The sequence below is a fragment of the Natator depressus genome, chromosome 18, assembly GCF_965152275.1.
Source record: "Natator depressus isolate rNatDep1 chromosome 18, rNatDep2.hap1, whole genome shotgun sequence".
Taxonomy (NCBI): Eukaryota; Metazoa; Chordata; order Testudines; family Cheloniidae; genus Natator; species Natator depressus.
Window position 1 is genome coordinate 19,803,453 of NC_134251.1, and position 24,644 is coordinate 19,828,096.

At 44.6% G+C, this 24,644-nt stretch overlaps 1 protein-coding gene across 1 annotated transcript in view; it reads right to left on the reverse strand.

Annotated features, from left to right (window-relative positions):
- MEGF6 (multiple EGF like domains 6) overlaps positions 1 to 24,644 on the reverse strand; it is a 248,824-nt gene that overhangs the window by 65,705 nt on the left and 158,475 nt on the right. The window contains exon 6 of the mRNA XM_074934107.1: positions 10,069 to 10,191. Coding sequence (XP_074790208.1) covers positions 10,069 to 10,191 — 123 coding nt within the window. The remainder of the gene's footprint in view (positions 1 to 10,068; positions 10,192 to 24,644) is intronic.

The following is a 24,644-nucleotide window of genomic DNA, read 5'->3' on the forward strand; positions in this document are numbered from 1 at the left end:
TAATCTGAGCTCCAACAATCTCTAGAAATATGTTGTTTGCTAATAAGGACCATCTCTGTTTCCCAGGCCAAAGAAAGCAACTGGCTCACAGTAAATACCTCATTTTGCAATGGAGTCCAAAAAAAAGAAGAAAAAAAGAAACACGCTCTGAAACCGTGTAAAAAAACTGGAAGATGTTTGCCATCCCCCTCTTTCCATCCATTTCTGAGCACGGGACAGGAGGTAATTTCAGGATAGTGTGATGATGTTCTTTTCTTTAGTAGAAATCTCTGTTTGTTTTCCCTTCCTTCTGTACTGAAGCTGCCTCACACTGGGCTGTCATATTTCAGCAGCAGAAAATGTGGACAACGTACAAGAATTTCTTGCAGCCTTGGTACAGATCACACAATGAGTTGTTGGCAAGGGTGAGACTCTGTGCTTTCCTGTGCTGTTCTAAGCAGCACACACATAACACAGCCCCAGAAAAGTGTGTGTGTGTGTGTGTGTGTGTGGGGAGGGGGGGTTAACAACTTTTGCACCCTCCCAATTCTAGGGTGTTCCATGGCCTCAAGTGAGCCTGGCAGAATTTAGGCAGCCCTCCGGGGCTGTCTCTGGCTGCTTATGGGCAGCAATGCGGCACAGAATCGCCACAGCATTGTGCTGAGACTCGTTCTCTGCCATGCCACTCTCACCCGCACTTTAGCACAACACCTGAGCCAGGGCTTGCAAAGGGGCCTTCAGGAGACACGCTGTGGCTTTCTCTACCTCGGTTCCCGCACCAGGGGAATTGTCCCCAGGCTGTATCTGGAGCTTTTAGGGCCCCTTTGTCCAGTGTATATGGTGAGAGTGGGAGTTAGAAGCATTTTTCTAGGGGAGGGAGTCTGCCTAGTGCAGTGGTTCTCAAACATTTGTGCTGGTGACCCCTTTCACATAGCAAGCCTCTGAGTGCGACCCCCCCTTATAAATTAAAAAACATTTTTTGTATACTTAACACCATTATAAATGCTGGAGGCAAAGCGGGGTTTAGGGTGGAGGCTGACAGCTTGTGACCCCCCATCTAATAACCCTGCAACCCCCTGAGGGGTCCTGACCCCCAGTTTGAGAACCCGTGGCCTAGTGGGTGGAGCAGGGGGGGTGGAGGCAGGAGTCCTGAGTGCCACTGACTCTGCTACTGTCTCACTGTGACACAAATTAATTAGAATCATAGAATATCAGGGTTGGAAGGGACCTCAGGAGGTCTAGTCCAACCCCCTGCTCAAAGCAGGGCCAATCCCCAATTTTTTCCCCAGATCCCTAAATGGCCCCCTCAAGGATTGAACTCACAACCCTGGGTTTAGCAGGCCAATGCTCAAACCACTGAGCTATCCCCCCAAATTCATTTACACTCCCGTGAGTCAATTTACCCATCAATAAAATAGGTTTAATAAGAGGCTGTGCTGAGAGGCACAAATTGAAGTGTTTAGAGAACCTTGAAGGAAAAGAGCTAAAAAGGCCAAAATATACATTTCAAAATGTAACAGGTGTAACTGTGTTACCTAGACCAGTGCTACTCAAAAGTGGTGCCGGTCCGCGAGCCATCAGCTGCCGGTCTGCGCGCACGTTGGGAAAAAAAATTACCGGTCCCCCACATCAGACAGCTTGAGAAGCACTGGCCTAGACAGCTATAAATATTAAATTGCCGGGCATCTCATTATGTTATTTCCTTTCTTTCCCTTTGTAAAATCTTTTCAATACATTTTTACATGTATCAGGAACCTAAAAGACCTGATTCTCCTCTGCTTTGCAGCTTGCCTCATCATTTATACTTGTGCAAAGTACACAGGTGTAAACAGCTACAGGAGCACAAGATACGGGAAAGAAAGCAGCAAAATGTTTTACCTGGTTTCTAGTTCCTGAATATTTAAAAGAATGAGAGAGGATAGGAATATCCATCACAAACATGTAATAGTAACCCAAAGAAAGAGCTAGAAGAGTATTCATCCTCTCCCTGTGCTACTCTATTTGTGGTGTGAGTTCTGCAACAGGTTTTGAACCTTCAGGGTTAACAGCAAACCAGCCTCCTCTAGTGGGGTTTTGGAGACAGGATGTGCTTTAGTCAGTATCGTTGATGAATCAACAGCTTTGTGGGTTTTGTGGTGATAGGAAAACATTCAGAGAATTGGATTCACTGATTGACATATTTTAACTAGAAACTTCATAGCAAGATACTCTTTCTGTCTCCAAAATACTCTCTGGCACCGCATTTCTGCTCACTAGTATTGCCAACAGCTTCCTAAAGTTAATATCCATGCTTGATGGTGGCTCTGGACCGCAAGACTCCTGTGTACCTCAGCTCAGAGCTCCATTAGGAATCAATATATGTTCCGTGTTTCCTTCAGCAGAATGGAATATGAGGGAGTCCACTGCATTTATTATTCATTCTTTGTTTCATTACGATCCATTTTCTATAACTTCAGGAATTTAGCTGCACTGAGACTTTTCTGTGCTGCAACTGAAAGATATCCCACACTGAAATGCAGCCCATGCACTCAAAGAAGTGACCTGATCCTCCAGACTCTGCACAGATAAAAATCCCATGAACTCAAGGGGAGTTTTGCCCGGATTAGTACAACACTACTGGGCCCAGGTCATTCAGAATGTCACTGGGATGCAACCCAGATCCTCTTGCTCCAAAAACACAAGCTCCTACATATCTGAAATATGGGAGAACGTCCTTCAGCAACTAGGCAATACAAGATCTATGGCACCCGATGAAAAGTTCTGATTCCATCCACCAGAGTGCAGCGGTACAGACAACATATCCACACATAGTAAGCAGTTCATTACAATAGGTTTTAACTGTGGTTATTATTATACAAGACACTGAATGTCTTGGCAGGCAGCAACTAATACAACCATTAGAAAACATTTCCTCACTGGTTAGATGCTCAATTTCCTAATTGCAATCTACAAATGTAGCTTGCTGTGCCCTTCTTTAAATGTGTGTCCACACGTAAGCATCCAATCTTGGGGTGCAGCTCTGAACCAAATTCCAAATCATGACGTTTGCCTGCCACTGGAAAGGATCAACCATATGTGATTAGAAGTGTATCTGCTGGTCTTTATCCTTGTCTCTTTCACTCAGTCACATAGTTCCTCTACCTTCAGGTACCCCTGGCCTTGCAGACTTTCATTTATGCAGGAGAAATTTTCTCTTCCCATATGGTGCTAGAACTGGGGAAGGGTTTGTAAAAGAAGAAAACTGAAGAATAAATTAAGGTCTGTTCTGCTACAGGCTACACACTTTCCTACAGCCCTCAAAGAGCCAGCCCTGTAATACTTGTCAAGAATGTTGGTTTAATAAAAACCATGTGATTTCAAAGATCAAGTCATAGCAAAGTCTCTGACTTTGCAGGGTAAATATTTATCTAGACTGAGCACTGGCGGAGTGAACCACTTTCATGTACTTGCGAAAACACCACAAAAAGCAGGCACACGTTCAAGGACCAGGGATTATTGCAAAGTGACCCACTGAGTGAAGACTGGCTTGATTGCTTGCATTTTCCAGACTTCACTGTGTTATCAGTCTAAGTATCAGAGTGTGGTGAAGGAACAGGAAGCCTCTGCACCGTTCCCTGGAACATACTTTGCCTAATGAATAAATCTTAGGAGAAAGAGTGCCCCTTGGCTGCCTCATGTTCACAATGCGGGGTACTTTCTGTGGGTTGGTTTTTTTAATTGATGGCTTGGACTATCGTATGTTTAAGTAACTTCTACAAACTCAAAACACCTCTCAACATTGCAGCTCACTGGCTGTTCGTGACTATTAAAGTGCAGTCAGCGACTGGATAGGATACAGCTACTAGTACCAAAAAAACCACAACACAAAGTTGATGGGGTAGAAACCATCCACCAAGAAACAAACATAGGAATAGAGACACTCATCTGGCATAAGCATTCATGGCAGGAGCCAGACGGAGGCCTAGGAGTGACGGGAAGGCAGAGTCACAAACACAACCCCATTTACTACGCATGGAAATACACCCAGCTTTTCTATTCCATTCTGAGCTTTGAAAAACTCCCCTCTTATCAACTTTGATCCTAGTGAACAAATGGTTTCAGATGTTATTATAGAGTTAAAATGAGAGTATTGTACTTTATTCTATCATGAAAGTGTGTAAGGACAAAAATCATCAATCCTAAAATGGGAATGCTGTATCTATCTTTATAGCTGTTCCGGTGGTGGTATTTTTTAGAAACATTAATTTATGAATTATATAGTGTGGAGGTTCTACAAGCTGTCTATTCATATTATACGTCATATTCTAGTTGTACTTTGTGACAGAGGTGCAGGCATGCTGGAATAATGCCAGGTCCTGCCAGCCCTGTGCTCCAGAGATTTTAGAAGCTGCCCCAATACCTCCCATAATGGGAGGTCAGGTTTAATGATTGGAGACACCTTAATTCTAGTAGATGAGCTCCAGTACCATGCATCTTACTGCTAATCCCTCCTGGGAACTTTAATGCAGAACAGTTTTGCAGCCTGCATAGGCCTGATTGGATTCCCACTGGAATTTTTTTGCATAGATGTTCCATACAAGTAGTAAAGTTTCCATATAGAAAAAAAGCAAGAAGGTTCATGGAACTCCATGGAAAATCAGTTTTAGTTAACTGGATGTTCCAGTTAATGATGATCATCGCTCATGTTTTCTTTTGGTTTTGGGGGCCTTTGTGACTGACAGGTTAATGCTTCCAAATGGGAGGGTTCACTTTTCGCTCTGTAGTATGCTTCGTTAAGTGAGTAAGAAGAAACAGCCACACTTTAGGATTTAATTCCCATTCTGTGACCTAACAAATTGCACATTTACACATGTAACAGCAGCATATACGTACAAATGGATGGTTATTGGTTCAAGTGGTTACAGCAATGGACTGGGAGACACTGGCTTCTTGTCTCTGTCTGCCATCACTTTGCCACTGGATTTTTCCCGTGCAACACGACACTCCATGAACTGCCAATTTAAATGGATGCGTCCCTGACAACATTAGAAATATCATGATGTGGTTGGTACATTTGCGGGTGGGGTTTTGGGGTGCACAGTTGTGGATACGGTGGGTAGCATGGGAGGAAGAGTAAGTTAATAAATGTTGTACATAGGATATATGTAATGGTGCAGTGTGGCATAAAAGATTTATGGCCTGATTTGGGGTTGGCCACATCAGTCATGACTGGCATACACACACACAAGTTCTCTCTTAGACATTTTTTAAAGCGGTCTTTGGCCTGACAAGTCTCAGAATCCCCTACACCCAGGAATTTGTTCCACTTATGCAAATATTCACTCAAACAATTTGCAAAAATGGCAAATAGACAACATCCCAAAGGAAAAGTGAATTCAAAACAGCAGCAGCAAGAGCAAGAAGGCTGACACCAACCTCAAGTATCAGGGGGTAGCCGTGTTAGTCTGTATCCACAAAAACAACAGGGAGTCCGGTGGCACCTTAAAGACTAACAGATTTATTTGGGCATAAGCTTTCCTGGGTAAAAAAACCCACTTTTTCAGATGCAATCTTCAGATCCATGCAAGGCTGAGCTCACCAGCCAGCAGGGGGAGCCAAGGAGAGAACTGTTAGAAGAAACTGGCCTGGAAACCAACCATCTGCCGGCTACCATGTCTGAAATACTACATATGCTCAGGTTTCAGAGTAGCAGCTGTGTTAGTCTGTATCTGCAAGAAGAAAAGGAGGACTTGTGGCACCTTAGAGACTAACAAATTTATCTGAGCATAAGCTTTCGTGAGCTACAGCTCACTTCATCAGATGTGCTCAGAAGGTCATGCCTGGATCTGTAGCAGCCAAGTGGCTGCATGACTGGACTCAGAGGAAAAGGTGGATGGGGAATTTATTTCACAGCACAGTTCCACCGCTAGATTCCTAGTGCTGCAGATCCAGCACGGTGCCACTGTTCTAAACACTGTTCTTTGTAGCTGCTCGGACAAGAGTGACCCTTTTACTGTGTGCCTGAATATTACTGCAGTGGGTTTCCCAGAATCAAGCGCTGAATAAGGAGCCATTCTTAATGTGGTTTGAAGACTCTACTGGCCCTCCAGAGCAAAGCCGCTGCACACTTCCCTGCTTCAGGGAAAGGCTATTTTACAATAAGATTAATTATCTCTGAAAACTCCTCAATACAAACCTTTACATCTTTTGTTTAAAACCCGTCTCCTCATTCCTAGTGCATTCCTGAGCTAGCAGCAGGCTGACCTTCAGTGCTGACCCTCCTTCCCCTATCCCATGAAATGAAAGTTGATCTCTGGCAGGGGGAAGTACTCAAAAAACCCAGGCATCAATAAAAACTGGGGTCCACCAGAAAAGCCCAACCCCTTTACTGCCCTTAAAAATGTGGCCTTTTGTGTTTCCAGGGTGTTGATTCTCTCCCCCACTGTCTCTTTAGTGGCGATATATGACACAGGGAGCGCTTTATGTCGAGCAGGGAAAACCCTTGAGTGCTGTGCACATGCAGGGAAACTCAAGCTCTCTGCATTTAAATTACAGATACACATGTGTAAAGTCTCCTATAAAATAGAAGAATGACAGAATTACATGGGGTACAGTCTTGGGGTCTTTTTCATTTCTAACAGATCATCCAAGATTTTTTAATTCACTGAGAATGTGGACTCAGCTCTTAGTCCCTGACTGGGCACCATTCTGCTCATGTTAACAGTCCACAGAAGAGAAGTCCTGCGTGTAGTTTATGCACAGTTGGGAGCAATATATCCTGTTTACTGCAGAGTGTGCTCTGAAATGCAAAAAACAGGGATGAGAGAAAAGCCAGCACCAACAGCTAGGATCTAGGTTTGAAAACCATACTGAACTAGGAATTGGATTGGATTACTGAAGCCAAATATATGGCACCTTTTAAAGATTTCAGAGCATTAGGGAAGGAGAAACGTTTCTTTAACTTTTGAAGAACTCTTTAAAAATCTCTACAAATGTTTCACAAAACATCTAAAACATTTTGGAAAAGATATAGCGAAAACTATGAAACTCCCTATTTCTCTGGCTCCTCTCATGCTACTGCAAATTTAATGCCATAACTCCAGTCTTCTAGCAAACCACACAATTAATTCCAGAATATGGATAGCAACTTTTGAGGTATTCCACGAGTGTGGAACTCAGAGTGCATGCATGTTATATGCAACTAAAAATGCACCTTGTTCTCTGGGGTTCTTAACCAGAGGCTTGTCTTTCTTTGATTAAATCCTAGGACCATTAAACTAAGAAAAGGAAAAGACTGGAAAGACAGAAAGACAGAAAGAAAAGACCCAACTAGTTCTATCTGACCGAGAAATGGGTCCTCAATTTTTAAAAGTATAAACCAATTCAGAATAAACTAGGGATGCAATATAGAATGTTAGAAAGCACTTCTTGTGCTAACTTCTTTCCCTATTTACCGTAGCAGGCGGATAAAGGCTGATCGCAGGATGCGATAAAGTCTTATTTTTCTTGAAGAGCAATACAGAATTCCAACAGATGTTTCTGGTTTTAGATCAACTGTAGTTTTATGGAGAAGTTTTCTTTTCTCTCCCAAACAACAGACGGCACCAGAACCCAGGAGACCTGCTGCTGCTGCGAAATATGCTGGCTGGCCTCACTGCCACACGGACAGGAGCTAGCAGGGGAAAACGATCCAAAAGCAACTGATTTTCCCTTTTGCAAAGAGAATCAAAACAGAGTGAATGTTGTGCTTGTTTGTTTGACAGCCCTCCTGGATGCTGACGTGCCACACTTTCTGGGTCTGGGCTGCGTCTGGAAGCGGAAGAGCCAGATTACCGCAAAGCAGGTTGTTTTTGCAAAATTTCCAAACCGAAGGAAGTATCTGAAGTCTCACTAGAAAGCCTATTCTGTGGACATTGCCAACCCCGTTTTGTACTCCCGAGACATTCAGCAAAGAGTAGAACCTGCAAACTCTTTGAGGTTCTCCCATCGCTTTTTTAGATCACATCAGATATGAAACCAATAAGACCCCCTGTAGCTGTATATTAACCACATTCAGTTAAACTTTCACCCTTTCCACTAACTCTCATCTCTCTGATAAAAATTATGGTTTAATTGGTCCTATGTGTGTAGACAATTTGAGCCAAATCCCTCAAACCTGACTTCATCCTTAAGCAGGGAAAGCTCTCATTGACTTCAGTGGGATCTTTGCCTGAGACAGTCAGAACTGCAGGATTTCATCCTATAATTTCCCCAAAAGATGGGATATGAATCAAATGCAGCCCAAAAGCCTTACCCGTGAATGGAGGAAGGCACCTCAGATTGTTTCCTTGGCACAACACTATCCCCTCATGTCCAGGAACTTACTCCTCCTTGCCAAGAACTCATTAATCCTTGGCTCAGGAAAACTTACCATAACAGGGAGCACAAAAGCTCCAGTACTTCCCACATATGCTAACTTGATAATATCAAGAGAGAAAATTAAGACCCTAAATCAAGGATGGATCTTCTATGATGTGCTGCTGTATAATTAATTTGTTACTAGTTTAAAAAATTGATTCACCCACTCAAAGGAGATTTGCTTTTCTCAAAATATGACTAGTCCCTTTTTCACTTTTCAAAACTTTTTTGGTCCTAGGCTTCCTCCCATTAGCTAAGAAGTACACTGATGCATGCTATGAACTCCATCTTCAAAACATTCATAACACATGCAAAATGCAGGAAGGTGGGCTTGTCTATACCCAGTACAACGAGACAGTCACCTCCCTGCCATCAGTTCAAAGCCCATGTTGGACCAAAGTCGTTGCCATCTACAGTCTGATCTGTGGGTCTAATTCCTAGCGGATAACTAGGCACTAGGCATAAACTGGCACCCTACTGGCACTCAGCACAGAGGCCAAAGACTGAATGAGCCATGGGGATCAAACACCTTTCTTGTCCCAACAGGTGGTCACCTTACATCAGCAATGTCTGACTAATAAGTGGGAACCCCTACAAAGATGTTGTGAGGCTTTGAGATCCTCGTGGAAAGCTTTGGAATATTGTTAGTATACAGATATAAGGCATGTTTGTTTCTAGCGAGCAAAAGGTACAACATACAGTCAATGTAAGATAGCATCTTACTGAACGTCTTATGAAATACTGCCTGATAGACCATGGCTCTGCCTGAGTCCAACAGGTTTCCTTTTTCTTTCTCTAAAACGCTTTCTCCACTGCCAGCTGGATTCATCAGCATCCCAAGCATGAACAGGCCTGCAACTCACAAACGCCTTCTCACTGCCCTTGACTTGGCTCCCACATCTTTAGACTGTTTACTAATATTTGGTTTTGGATTAGACATCCTTCAGAACAGATTACTGTACATAATGACTGAGGTCAGCCTCAAACCCAAGAAGGGCACACATGGAGCTAATCTTGTTGGTTCTGAGGTTACTAGGGCCACAATGATAGCATTAATGAAAACCCTTGCTGTTTTTCGCCTTCCTCTGTACCGTGGGGCATGGGTCACTTGCTGGAGGATTCTCTGCACCTTGAAGTCTTTAAACCATGATTTAAGGATTTCAATAGCTCAGACATAGGTGAGAGGTTTATTGCAGGAGGGGGTGGTGAGATTCTGTGGCCTGCATTGTGCAGGAGGTCAGACTAGATGATCAGAATGGTCCCTTCTGACCTTAGTATCTGTGAGTCTATGCTTATTAGCCTCATTCGACACATCTACGCTACAACAGTGCATTCCACGAAGCAATAGGCAAATCAACTCAGATAAAATAAGGACTAACCTGAACCTTTTACCCAAATTAACTTAACAAGAAACCTTGATGTTTGGGGAGGGGTTGGTTTGAGATTCAAAACAGTAAATTTTTTGGTTGGTTGGTTTTGAAAATGTTATGCCTCATAGCCACTGGACCAGAAGCAGAAAAACCTATAAGAAACACTATAAGAAATCAGCAATTGATTTCTGTCCTCTCAACATGTCACTGCCTTGCATGGACAATGGAAGCAAGAGGGGTGGGCAGAAGGAAACCATGTTTGTGTTCCATGCAATGCTGCACGGGGGGATAAAAGGGATAAGGAGAATTAGATGCTCTCAAAAGAACAAAAGCCTCCACTTACCAACGCAGGTCCTGCCATCAGTGTGCAGGCGAAAGCCTGGCTTGCACTCACAGTAATAGGATCCCAGGGTGTTCACACATCTGTGCTGGCAGCCCCCGTTGTGAACCTGGCACTCATCAACATCTGCAGATGGGAAGACGAACAGAAACATTCAGTAAAGTGGGCATGAAAGTAGCTAACCTTAGCATTTCTCCTGGTTGTTCACGGACTCCAGAGCTGAGGAATGGATGAAGGACAGGAGGGGAGAGTGCCATATCACCAGGTTTAACCATTCAGGATATTGTGAAAATCACAAGGACAGACATGCAAAGAGCACCAATGTAGATCACGAGTCATTCAAAGTAAACCACCCTTCAGACTTGACTCTGCAACAGTGCCGCCCCCACTTTGAGATCAGTTACTCTGTGCAACTTTCAGACATCTGAATGTACTCTCAGGATAAAGAGAGTAGAGATGGACTGAACTAAACTACTGGAATACTCCAGGGGGAAATCCCATTTCTGAGGCCTAAGATCTGTACATACTCTAAATCAGGGGTGGCTCTTCAGAGGTTAATATGCAGCTCCTTGCATAGGCACTGACTCTGAGGCTGGAGCTACAGGTGCTAACTTTCCAGTGTGCTGTGGGGTGCTTACTGCTCAACCCCTTGCTCTGCCCCAGGTCCTGCCACCACTCCACCCCTTCCCCCAAGGCCCCTGCCCCTTATCCCGAGCCTGCCATGCCCTCGCTCCTCCCCCATCCCCACCAGAGCCTCCTGCGCACTGCAAAACAGCTGATTGCAGCGGGCGGGAGGCATGGGGAGGCACTGATTGGTGGGGCTGCCGGTGGGTGGGAGGCGCTGGAGGCCGGTAGCAGATGAGGGGCCACTGATATATTACTGTGGCTCTTTGGCAATGTTCATTGGTAAATTCTGGCTCCTTCTCAGGTTCAGGTTGGCCACCCCTGCTCTAAATCATCCTTGTTCTCACTCTGAACAGGCTGGGTTGTCCCATTTGCTATATACATATTAAATTATTTATAATAATGACTAGAGTAAACATCTAACATTTACAGACTATAGCCAAAAAGTATACCTTAAAGCAGCAAGTTTTAAATCCCTAGATTCCCTGCATTTATGGGTTGGGATCCTAGCAGGGTTCATAGAATATCAGGGTTGGAAGGGACCTCAAGAGGTCATCTAGTCCAACCCTCTGCTCAAAGCAGGACCAAGCCCCAATTTTTGCCCCAGATCCCTAAATGGCCCCCTCAAGGATTGAACTCAACCCTGGGTTTAGCAGGCCAATGCTCAAACCACTGAGCTATCCCTCCCCCAAGGGTTGACTCAGCCCTTCATTTTTCTGTGCCAGAGAGACCAGATTCCATGCAATTTACTTTGTAATAAAGACAGGGCTCGCTGAAGAACACCTTGAACAGAGGTCCTCCCTTCTCTGTATGGACACTAAAGCTCAACTTTGCCAAAGCCTGCATGCAACATCTGATGCACATACACAAGTTGTAGATTTGCCAATACCAGCCTGACTTGCTTGTGTGCATGGGTTGTCATGCAGATAAGTCAAGTGTGGACAAGCTGTGCATAAAAATTTTGAAAATTTAGGCCATCATAAAAGTAGGGATTTGTCCATATGATGTTGGCCAACATTCCCTCTCCCTCCCTGCATTATCTGCATGGCTGCAGCTCAGAGCCCAAGAGGTGTTGTATGTATATATTGTGGGAAATACTTTCACCCTGAAGCATACCAAAGAATGCATATGAATATTAAATGTTATTACTATTGAGCTCGTTCATCCCAATTTTTTCCAAAGCACTTAAATTTCACAAACTACAGGTCTCACTTTACCTGTTGTTGCCATACAGCTAACCCTGGGGTGGAAGGTAACAGATATTTAACCTGTGCTCAGTAATTCTACATGATATTAAAGGCCAGAAAGTAAAGAAAACCATCCTATCCCACTGAAATTGTGAATAATGGACTTGTATGAGGATTTTTTCATAATACAATGACATCTGTTTAAGGTCAACTTCACCCCCATATGAAACTCTGAAATGTGTGTTGCAATTTTCTTCTCTGCCCTTTCTAGTTCCTTCTACTGCACAGGTATCCATGGTATCCTGGCTTTCACACCAAAACAAACTTGGACAAACTGAGGCAAAACTTTCTACAAAGAGAAACACATTTGGCCAGCATTCATCTGTGTTTCCATTTCCATAATTGAAACTATCTGGGCTTGAATAAAAGCCATTCTCCTTGCCAGAACAATCTTAATTTTTTCCTCCAAACAATGAGCATTCTTTCAAGGGTTCAAATGTTAACCAATCCATTATTTCTTGGGCACACATCCTATCCCACCTCATATTTAAGGTTATGAAAAAGTAGACGTTTTGTGTTTAAAAACACGAAATTCACTCCTGTTCCACAATGACTAAGTCACACACAGTTGTCCTTAAATACTGTAGAAACAAGGAAGATAACCACCCCGGGAGCTTCATGTATCCAATGCTATCTCAGCTAGACATACACTGAAAGTAATTGCAGAATTCAGAGACACAGGATTCCTCAGGTGAAGAGCAGTTTGTGTTTGTGAAAGTTATATATTTGCTAATTAACTGATCTTCTCACACATACATATATACACATACTAAGCTATAGATCCATACAGAGAAATCACAAGTCTGGATTTCATTTTTCTTCTGTTTTTGATTCCCCTCTTCCCTTCCTACTAAGAGGCTGAAAGTCATATTAGTCCAATGTAATTGGAATAGTATAGCAGGAACACCATTCTCTTCTGTAAAAAGAAAAGGAGGACTTGTGGCACCTTAGAGACTAACCAGTTTATTTGAGCATAAGCTTTCGTGAGCTACAGCTCACTTCATCGGATGCATTCAGTGGAAAATACAGTGGGGAGATTTATATACACACAGAACATGAAAAAATGGGTGTTAAAATACACACTGTAACAAGAGTGATCAGGTAAGGTGAGCTATTACCAGCAGGAGGGGGGAGGAGACAGATCTTTTGTAGTGATAATCAAGGTGGGCCATTTCCAGCAGTTGAAAAGAACGTCTCAGGAACAGTGGGGGGGGGGGGAATAAACATGGGGAAATAGTTTTACTTTGTGTAATGACCCATCCACTCCCAGTCTTTATTTAAGCCTAAGTTAATTGTATCCAGTTTGCAAATTAATTCCAATTCAGCAGTCTCTCGTTGGAGTCTGTTTTTGAAGTTTTTTTTTTTTGTTGAAGAATTGCCACTTTTAGGTCTGTAATCAAGTGATCAAAGAGATTGAAGTGTTCTCTGACTGGTTTTTGAATATTATAATTCTTGACGTCTGATTTGTGTCCATTTATTCCCCTCTTCCCTTCTTACTAAGAGGCTGAAAGTCATATTAGTCCAATGTAATTGGAATAGTATAGCAGGAACACCATTCTCTTCTGCATTAGAAACAGCTGGCTTCTTGGCTGAGAGACTAAACCAGTATACGCTGTTATCATTCAGTTTCTTTTCCATTGCTCCAACACTCCTTTCATGACTGTATCGAGGCCCTAAGAAATGAGCCCAGAAATGTTTCTATCAGATTGCAACTGAAATTTGAAAACGACAATGGAAAAGAAAGGCTAGTATAATTAAATGCCCTTCTCTCCTGTCTGTAACAGGAAACAACAATAATCCTAGGAGACTATTGAAAATGTGAGACCTTTTGTTAAATCGCTTGTTATTCTAATCTGTAATAATAGGTTCTCAAATCAAAACAAATTCTTCCTTTAGGTAGAGTGGCCTTCCTGTAGTGACACTATTGCATGGTATACGGGTGACCACAAAGAAGAGAATTACAACAGCCAAGAACTCAGGATGCAGGCAGGAGCAAGATTTTCAATAGAAGAGTGGTTAAGATAGTATCAGGTGACAGAACACAGGGAAAAGCCATTTGGAAATATACAGAAGAGCAGCAACTACAGTGTAGCTGGCACCACTGAACTGAACAACAAGGAAGAGGAGTTACTTTAGCATGGTGCATCACAAGACATGAGTTTCACAGCACAGAGTACAACTAAGGATAACTCTCCCCTGCAAGCACCTTCATTGCCCTCATGCCAGCAACACACACTGAACAACAGAGGTAACTTGATTCAGAGTAGCAGCCGTGTTACTCTGTATCCGCAAAAAGGAGTACTGGTGGCACCTTAGAGACTAACAAATGTATTGTTATACCAAATATGAGGCTGCACGTCCTCTTCTTCAGACCAGTTGAGTGGGAGGAGGAGGACAAACAAGAAAAGGTCAGATCTTGACAACTGACCAGAGCCAGGACCATGGCTCATAAACACTCGGTCCAAGGAGAGTCATGCTGGCTATTAGGAACACAGGCATGTGTTGTTTAGTTTACATAGGTGGCTTTGGGTTCGTTTAGGGAGATAAACAGTAGTGGCGTGTGTCGTTAAACCACAATTACAGTCCCTCTGTCGGGAAACATCATACTCAGAGCTTTGCAGTTCAATCTAATTTGAACATGGATTTGCTTCTAGCAGAGCCAACATGCTTTCCCTACTGCACAGACAGCTCACAGAGTACGGGCTCTTCAAAGCCTCTCTTCTTCCTGGCCTATGACACCCAGCCCTCCCTCTAGTAAGCCTGTCAAACCCACCCTCCTCTCTCAGCCTGAGCCTCCCCGTTCTTAGTCAGTCTCCCAGGAGCTTTTAAAACGAATGTGTGATGAAATAAACAAAACAGTTAAGGCAGGAATCGAATTTCTGTGCACTAGGCTTATGGACTTGGGAGGTTTCCAGGGTACAGGATTTACAGTACACAAGGGGGGGGGGGGGAGCATTCCTGAGAGTCCTGCTGTGCTGGCCAACGCACTGCCGTGGAGATCCCCTGCCGGATTTACTCAGCAACAGCTACTGTATCGTACCTCACGCTGCACAGCGAGCAGAAGCAGAGGGAGCGATTCATGGTGGATACATAAAAGTACAGTGGGGCAGACGTTACCAGCCCAGCACATAGGTCAAGCCACCAGCAGAGCGATATGTCCTGGCTGCGTGATGAACAAATACATGTCAGCACTGATTGTTACTAACAACACTGAGAAACAACTCCTCCGTTAATCATTCTAGGGTATTTCCCGTAACTGCTTGTGCCTTTGCACGTAAGCCATTTGCAGGAGCTTGTCCCAGCACACACTTGAATCGTATGTGGAATCCCCTCTACCTGCCTGCATTAGGAGCTGCCAGTCCTAACTGTTTTCATTCCTTTCTTGCCCTCTACTGATTGTTTCAACAGCTGTGACTGTGCAAGGGATCTCATAAGTCTTCATCCTTTCTTTGAAAAAATGAGACAAAATAACCCTGGAAGAACAGCGTGCTTCCTAAAACCACAAAAAGAACCTGGTTTGTGCTCCTATGGCTCGGTTACAGAGTACAATAGAAACGCTGACATTTCCTTTCAGCACCTTTCACCCGGGGGCTTCAAAGCACCTGAAAAATGTTAATAAACTATGCAGCACCACACATGTGGCCAAGGTCCCTGTCATTAGTCAGTGGTGGGACTAAGGCCCAGAGAGGTTGAGTGACTTGGCTAAAGTCACAGAGCCGTCAGTGACAATGCCATGGGTAAACATGAAGAGCCCTGACTGCCTAGCCCTCCTCCAACCTCTAAATCACACTCCCCTCCCAGAGTCAGGAAAAGAACCCAGGAGTCCTGACTTCTAGTCTCCAGCTCAAATGGCCAGATAACACTTTCCTCAAGGCACCTACCACATACCGATTTTCTATTAATATCTTTATATGAATGAGACACACCATGCTGCAGGCTGTGGATTAAAAAAAATCATTTTCTCTATTAAGAGCTAGTTATTCTCATTAACTCCCAGGAGAAATGTCCATTTCAACAGACACTGTTGACTGAGCGGTGCTGTCTTTCAGGGGGAAGGAGGCATTTTTAAAAAAATAAATAGAGTGGTACCTTTTAAAGTAAAAACAATTACAAAATTCTGATGTGAAATCTTAGCTCCAATTGGTACCCTGTGGTGAAAGCCTAAAGTGCCTGCCTAGCCAACCTAGCTCCAGCTAAAACACCTTCCTTCCTAAGTCTTTGCGAGACTTAGCTTCTACAGGGTCCCAAAGCCTGTGATGTATTTACTCTATATGCAGGTTGGATAAATCAGTTTGTTATCTGGAAGGCCTAGCAACAAAACAAAACCATGCTTGCAGCATGGGATCCGAGAACGACACCTTACTCCCATAGTCCATAGTGGCCGAAGGCATTGCAGAGATAACACCAGGGAGGGATGGGGTACCTTGCCTTGATGTCAAAGTGACCTTCTGATGTAGAAGCTGTGCTGATGAGCTCCATAGAAGGCAGAGTCCAAACTCTTTTGCCAGAAGATCAAGTCCTTTGCATGGAGAATGAGGGGGAAAGGGAGAAACTCCCTGATCCCCAAAATGAATTAAATATAAATTACATAGAAAAACCTACAGAAAATCCAACAGCTGCCAACCTGTTATTTGTGCCTGTTTCCACTGGCTACAATGGCTGGAAGGAGAGGGATCTGGCAAACACATTCCTGCTCATGTGGTCCAGGGGCAATATGAGCACAGGCTGGAATTATTAATTAATTATTAATTATTAATTGATTATTAATTATTAATTATAAGAAAATTTTCTCCATCTGACCCATTATTTTAGTGTTTAGCTTGAAGGTCACTGTCCAACTAGCAGAGAGGAAACTAGCGAAGTAAAGAAACATTCTACAGTCACCAGCTTCAGTACAGACCCAGCTGGCACGGTTCAGAAACTTGAAGCGTCTTATCCACCTCCAGTGAAAATCTAGAGGACACTTGAACTCTTTCCCTGGTTCGAGGCAGCTGTAGAGTCTCAGAAAACCATTAAGGTGGAATAAGCTCTCACTGATGAAGACACGGCTGAGAAAAGAGAGGATCTGGCTGAAAGAAGGTTCATTTACTTCTGGTTTTCTGTATGCACCTTTATTATCACTGTTAATTATGAGTTATTTATGGGAGTTTCCCTTCCTTTCGAGCCCAGCTTCTGCCTGTGACACTGCATTTTGGGGACTGAGATGTCACAAAAGGAGTGAGATTACTTCACTGCAGTAACACATCGACAGACAGGGGATAAGCTGAAGGAGGAAAAACAATTAACACGCCAACAGTCAAATTTGGTGGCTCTTGGTCCAGCTGCTAATCGACAAGTGTTCTCAAAATAAAAACGACTGTCACAATGGGTACTAAACTGGCACCCTCACTAGCACTCTTAAAAGCGGAACCAAAGACTGAGTGGTTTTGGATACTGATCTAATCCCACAGGTGGTCCTGCCAGGTGCAGGGTGATGCCATGTTGGGGCATCTTGGCCTGAAGTTGGCCATGTCATTCCCATTCTGTGGACAAACGGCAGTTCTCAGTCCCCAGGCTGTCCATCCAGCACCTGCCACCAGCACTGAATTGAACATCCTCTCCCTCTCTCACATACACAAGGAGCTTCGATGATAAGCTCCAGTGGCAACAGGGATTGAAGGGAAAGACGCCATGGGGCCAGACTCTTTGTTCTGCGACAGGCTATTGGTGCTGCTCCACCAGAACCATGAACCCTGAAGAACCAGCCCCCGGGGAATTAACAGGTGCACAGGAAATCCCTGGGTGGTACAGAGCTCACCTAGAGGCCCTACACCATGTCACTCCCACCCCCAAGCATAGGGGGTACGATCAGAATGGCGCTGTGACCCCTGGCTGCAAGGGGCCATAGACATCTGGGTGCAAGCTCCAATAATCTCAGGGCTAGTACCAAACCACCCCCCTTCCAACCCTTATCCTCACCAGCATAAAAGTGTCTTAAATCTACCTTGCTCTCCCTCCCTGTGCTGAGTTCGGCTGGAATGAAGGATCAGGCCTTGGTGTTCTACTTCCCTTATGGCAACAATTTTACCCAATGAGCCCTGATACCCCTATAGAGAGACAAGGTGGGTGAGGGAATATCTTTTATTGGACCAACTTCTGCTGTAAGAGAGACAAGCTAAAGAAGAGCTCTGTGTGGCTCGAAAGCTTCTCTCTCTCTCTCTCTCTCTCTCACCAACAGACGCTGGTCCAATAAAAGATATTCCCTCACCCAACCTGTCTCTCTAATATCCTGGGACCAGCACTGCTACATCAACACTACAGACATTCCTATAACCTGTCCTTTAAGAAATGTTAGCAGGCTCTTTAAGCGCTGTCAAGGCAGCTCACTGTATCACTAAAGGGATCAGGTCAATATGGTTTGTGTCAAGCAACTGCCCATTTGTTTAGCATGCCCGAGAGCCTACATTTCTTTGTCAATATGTACACAGCCTTTGGGAGCTGCAGTTCTCCAATGAGCCAATGTGTCTGAGATCTGCCTGTTCACGTTTGGCTCCCTTGAGTGGAGGTCTCAGTGTGGGAAGGAAGACCTACAAGTATTTGGGAATGTCGTGCCATCCACAGAAGGGCCTAGGAATAAGCATCATGCTAGCGTCAGTTAAAAGGAATGATCCTTTAGTTCAAGCAGCGATGGTTTGCGTAGCTGGTTCACTGAGCACTCTCCCTGAACTATGTAAAATTCTCTGATTAACTGTTAATCCTTTATTGGTATAGACAGCTGTTTGTACATACACACCACACTTTCCAAAACGTATCTTCAAATACGGTTTGTAACCCAAAGAGGTTATAATCCAACACAGGCAAGACAAAACACAAGACAATAGCTGAAGTAATGGAGGACGTGAGAAGATGTTGGTGATTAATCGCATTACCCTGACTGAGAGCGATTTCCTGTTTGATTTAAACCAAAATATTTCTCTAACTAGAATTCCCTATCAGAGAGTTTTACTGGAGAGAGGGCAGCAGCAGATTGCAAATTACTGAACAGTTTGCACAGAGGCAGCTTCTCTCCTATGAAAGGCTGAGGAGGAGGAGTGAGAGGAGAAGATGAATCCCAGCTGTAAGCCCAGGCACTAGATATGCTTTTGGGGTTTGCTGTATTTGACTAAACATCCAGTGCCAGGTTTTAATCTCTGTGGCAATTAGCCTGGATTACAGAGCAGGGATGCAGGAGGAAAGGTTAATTAAAATCTCTAAAGAGGAGTGCATGTGGGATTGGGCTACTTTATCTTTTCAGTATCAGCTGGTTAAAGTTGATTACAGCAATTATAGGAAATCCTGAGGCTGAAAGGCGGTGGAATCAGCAAAGCAACAAGTTGCAGAATCAGACAGACTGCTAACAGTTCGGGGAGCAGTGAAAATATGCATACTGACCTGGATCGATTGTCCCACTGTGCAGATTCCCCTTGGAAATCAGTGGCACAGAATGGGACCTGGAGACATTGGAAGAAAAAATAATTGGTCTGTGGTCACTTTTTTCTCCTTCTGTTCCCCTCCCACCCACTGGGCAATCTGGAGCTGTTAGGGCTCTGTCATGCCCCGCATCCATTGTGATAAAGTCCAGGAAAAACACAGCAACAGAAGGTTCCAACAGTGAGAGAATCACCCAGGGGGCAGCAGGTTTTTCATCTCCTTTCTGTCTCCTCTCTGCAGGAGCTCCCCTCTGCTTACCCCCCTCCCCATTTGGCCCCCGTCACTCTCAGGTTTTCCATCTTCTTCCTGGTTAAGAATACCAAACCATACTTTGCTGCTGAGGCTCTCTCCGGTGCTTTGGTCACCAAGACGACATACAAGCAATGAGGGGAAAGGGGAAGGTGCTGATGGCATTGCCTGGACAGTCTTAGGCTTTCAGTGTCAAGCTGCAGTGCCCACCCATTACAGCCTGAGGCCCTGAAGATGTTGATTAAGAAAGATCAAGGGATCCCAATTAATACGTTGGGGCAGATCATCCGTCCCACTTGCCTGAGGTGGGGCAAATGGAGGGGTAACCACTTGCAAGGCCCCTGCCCAGGATTCTCCCAGAGGGTGTGGAGTCCCCCCAGCCTTAGGGCACACAGCATAGAGAAGTGGCTGCACTTGGGCTGGGTCTGGGGGAGAGCATCAGGGAGCTGTAACCAGCTGTCAGCTTCTCCCTTCCATTTCTCCCGGCTGCCCTGGGTGGCAGAGGGGTCTCGTCCTTCGCTAGCACTGCCCCAGGTTCAGGCAGGGCCAGCTAAGCTCCCGTCCTGGGAGGCTCCCGAAGTCCAGCAGGGAAGCAAGAAGTGGAGCAGCCGGAGTTACTCTCCCCTCCCTGCCCTGCAATGCAAGAAGCGACCGGTGGGGGAGCTGCTGAACAGCTGCTATCGGCAAGAGACAGCGGCTGCTCTAAAGGCCCCAGCTGCAGAGCAGTTCCTGGAGCCACAGGGGAGGCGAGGGGAAGCTGTGGGAGGCAGCAATGGGACTGATGCAGGCACTTCCGTTTACCCTCTGCAGGGTGTTGCTCAGGGGCAACACTTCCAATTTGTAATCAAATACACATTTTCTTCTTAATACAGAGGACCTTGAAGGCCACTGGTTGGACAACCCTGCTTTAGAGTCGCCCACCAGCCCAGATGATCTCTATCCTGCCTGTGCTGGGTGATCTCCTTCACCACACCTGTCCGATAGGTGGTGCTCTTGATGAGCATATTAAAATGAAACAATGCTTTCCACTTCTGGGGCACCTTTCACCCGTGGTTCTCGAAGCCCCTTACACAACTACACTACCCACCTGCTGAAGTGAAGAAACAGATTGACAGAGCCAGAAGAGTCCCCAGAAGTCACCTACTACAGGACAGGCCCAACAAAGATAATAACAGAACGCCACTAGCCATCACCTTCAGCCCCCAACTAAAACCCCTCCAACGCATCATCAAGGATCTACAACCTATCCTGAAGGATGACCCATCACTCTCACAGATCTTGGGAGACAGGCCAGTCCTATAGACAGCCCCCCAACCTGAAGCAAATACTCACCAGCAACCACACACCACACAACAGAACCACTAACCCAGGAATCTATCCTTGCAACAAAGCCCGTTGCCAACTGTGTCCACATATCTATGCAGGGGACACCATCATAGGGCCTAATCACATCAGCCACACTATCAGAGGCTCGTTCACCTGCACGTCTACCAATGTGATATATGCCATCATGTGCCAGCAATGCCCCTCTGCCATGTACATTGGTCAAACTGGACAGTCTCTACATAAAAGAATAAATGGACACAAATCAGATGTCAAGAATTATAACATTCATAAACCAGTTGGAGAACACTTCAATCTCTCTGGTCACTCGATTACAGACCTAAAGGTCGCAATATTACAACAAAAAGACTTCAAAAACAGACTCCAACGAGAGACTGCTGAATTGGAATTAATTTGCAAACTGGATACAATTAACTTAGGCTTGAATAGAGACTGGGAGTGGATGGGTCATTACACAAAGTAAAACTATTTCCCCATGTTTATTTCACCCCCTTCCCGCTCCTCAGACGTTCCTGTTAACTGCTGGCAATGACCGACCTTGATTATCACTACAAAAGGTTTTCTCCCCCCTCCCCCTCGCTCTCCTGCTGGTAATAGCTCATCTTAAGTGATCACTCTCCTTACAATGTGTATGATAACACCCATTTTTTCATGTTCTGTGTGTATATAAATCTCCCCACTGTATTTTCCACTGAATGCATCCGATGAAGTGAGCTGTAGCTCACGAAAGCTTATGCTCAAATAAACTGGTTAGTCTCTAAGGTGCCACTAGTACTCCTTTTCTTCTTACACAGGTACTGCTATCCTCGGGTACAAAGGGATGCAATAACTTGAGAGGTTTCAGAGTAACAGCCGTGTTAGTCTGTATTCGCAAAAAGAAAAGGAGTACTTGTGGCACCTTAGAGACTAACCAATTTATTTGAGCATAAGCTTTCGTGAGCTACAGCTCACTTCATCGGATGCATACTGTGGAAAGTGTAGAAGATCTTTTTATATACACACAAAGCATGAAAAAATACCTCCTCCCACCCCACTCTCCTGCTGGTAATAGCTTATCTAAAGTGATAGATAAGCTATTACCAGCAGGAGAGTGGGGTGGGAGGAGGTATTTTTTCATGCTTTGTGTGTATATAAAAAGATCTTCTACACTTTCCACAGTATGCATCCGATGAAGTGAGCTGTAAGCTATTACCAGCAGGAGAGTGGGGTGGGAGGAGGTATTTTTTCATGCTTTGTGTGTATATAAAAAGATCTTCTACACTTTCCACAGTATGCATCCGATGAAGTGAGCTGTAGCTCACGAAAGCTTATGATCAAATAAATTGGTTAGTCTCTAACGTGCCACAAGTACTCCTTTTCTTTTTGCGAATAACTTGAGAGGCATTCAGAAACATGCTGGTTACAGAGGAGAAATCAGTGGTATTACAACTGTGTTGTAAGAACCATTGCTCTCAAGCTGTTGCAGGGAGCTAATCCCATCCTGCATGGGCCTGGTCTTTACTCACGTGAGTAGATCTGTTGTAGCCAACAAGATTATGCACAGGCGTAAGGGCTGTAGAATGGGGCCCTACGTGCTTTCCAGAAATCTGTGCACCATACTGATCATTATCGTCTCACTGTTTCCTCGTGCTCCTCTGTCTGACACTGCCTGGACTCTTGTCTTAAAATGTGACCGTAAGCTCTTAGGGGTAGAGACCGTCTTTTTGTTCTGTGTTTGTACAGCACCTAGCACAATAGGCTCTTGGTCCATGACTAGAGCTTCTAGGCACTATTAAGGTAATACAAATAATAAACCAAAACCACAACAGTAGCCAACAGGAGATGCCCAGCCACCAGCATCCCACACAATACAGCCCCAGGCAGGCTCGCTTTTGGAACAGGATCTTATCTTTCCTCTTCATAACCCTCCACCTTTAATTTGGCTCCAGGCCCAGGGAGAAACACCAACGAAACTGGCAGATCTATCGAGATGAGCGAGCGAGCAAGCAAGCAGTCTCCAGCCCTCGGGGAAACGATGAGAGGGCATTTTACTTTTCAGGGGAAGCAATAAAACCACCACAGATGGGGTCACATTGAAGCCCAAACTATTCATGTGACTAAGAGGTCAAAACTGCGCTTCAATCTCTATCCCCAGCCTGCAAGAAAACAGCAACACTCGCTATTGCAATTTCACAATATTTAATCTGATTAAATAGAAGTGCAAAATGGAATTATTTAACCAAAAGAGGCTCCCAAATTCAGAGTCAAGTCACTTGCTGTGTCCTTAACTCACCTTTGTTTTGCCTCAAAGCAGCGCAGTTGGGAGAGTCAGCCCAGCTCTTCCCTTGCTCACACTTCAGTCTAATCAAGGGACTGATGATTATCATGCCTCACTGTGCTCTGTGCCATTTTGACTGTACAGCACGTCTATGCACGGAACTGGCCTGTAACGGGCCATGTACACTCCTGGCATCGTATAAATGACAGTAATACACACAGCATTACAAACTGGTGGAAAAGCAGGACGTTGCCCAAAGGAACTCACAGTCTCATTGAGATCAATTGGTATAAACAAAAAACAATCAACGGTGTTATGTACTGTATTGCTTTTATGTCTATGTTACATGCATTTATGTCAAGTCTATCCCTCTGCAAGATCACAGCATAGGTCCCCAAAAGAAAACACATTGGATATTAACACAAGAATAGATACTACACCTAATCTGTTTTATCTAGTAATGAAAGGATCTCAGAGGGAGCCTTTGGCACTGGAAGACATAACCCTTCACTAACACTTTACATAGAAGTAACTCAGCGTAGAGCCTGTGTCACGGAATACATTACAGTAGCATTACAGAATACGTTTGCCAGAAGCTGGGAATGGGCGATGGGATGGATCACTTGGTGATCACCTGGTCTGTTCATTCCCTTGGGGGCACTTGGCACTGGCCACTTGTCGGAAGACAGGACACTGGGCTAGATGGGCCTTTGGTCTGACCTAGTATGGCCATTCTTCTGTTCACAACACACTGAGATTTGAAAAGATATGTACTACACTCACACAGCAAAACGCTTCCCCCTCACCTACTCTAATATATTAAGGTGCTAGCCATAGGCATGTACTATATTGAAATGCTGGCTTGCTGCCCTTCTCTAGCTGCATGACAACAGTTCGATATGTTTATGGAGATGTGCATTGCATGGAATCCTAGCACTGAAGCAGGCAAAAAGGTCAGTGTAGCCCAAGTTTAACCAATGCATGCGGCTGCAAAAAATATAGAGATCAAAGCGACAAAAGACAGACCCGCTACCCATGCTCTGGTCTATGGACCAAAAGGAAGAAGTGCAGTCAGTGAAGCAGGATCACCAAAGAAAACTACCATGGTACTGTATCAAACATACCATTATCAATGGACTACTGACCACATGCTCTGCCCTACCATGTGGGAGGACTGGATTTGATTGTGCTTCTAATTCTAGTGCTCTCCTGGAGCTGCAGTAACTCCCTAACAGGAACACTTGGCACTGCTATAGAGCCTTTCATCCAACAATCTCAAGGTCCTTTGCACGTATTAAGCCAGCCTTGCATCTCCCAAAGGGGTCAGTATCACACAGATTAGGACGTCCATTGGACAGGTGGGCAAACGGTAGAAGGGTGAGACATTTGGTGTTTGTACTTCGTGTGAA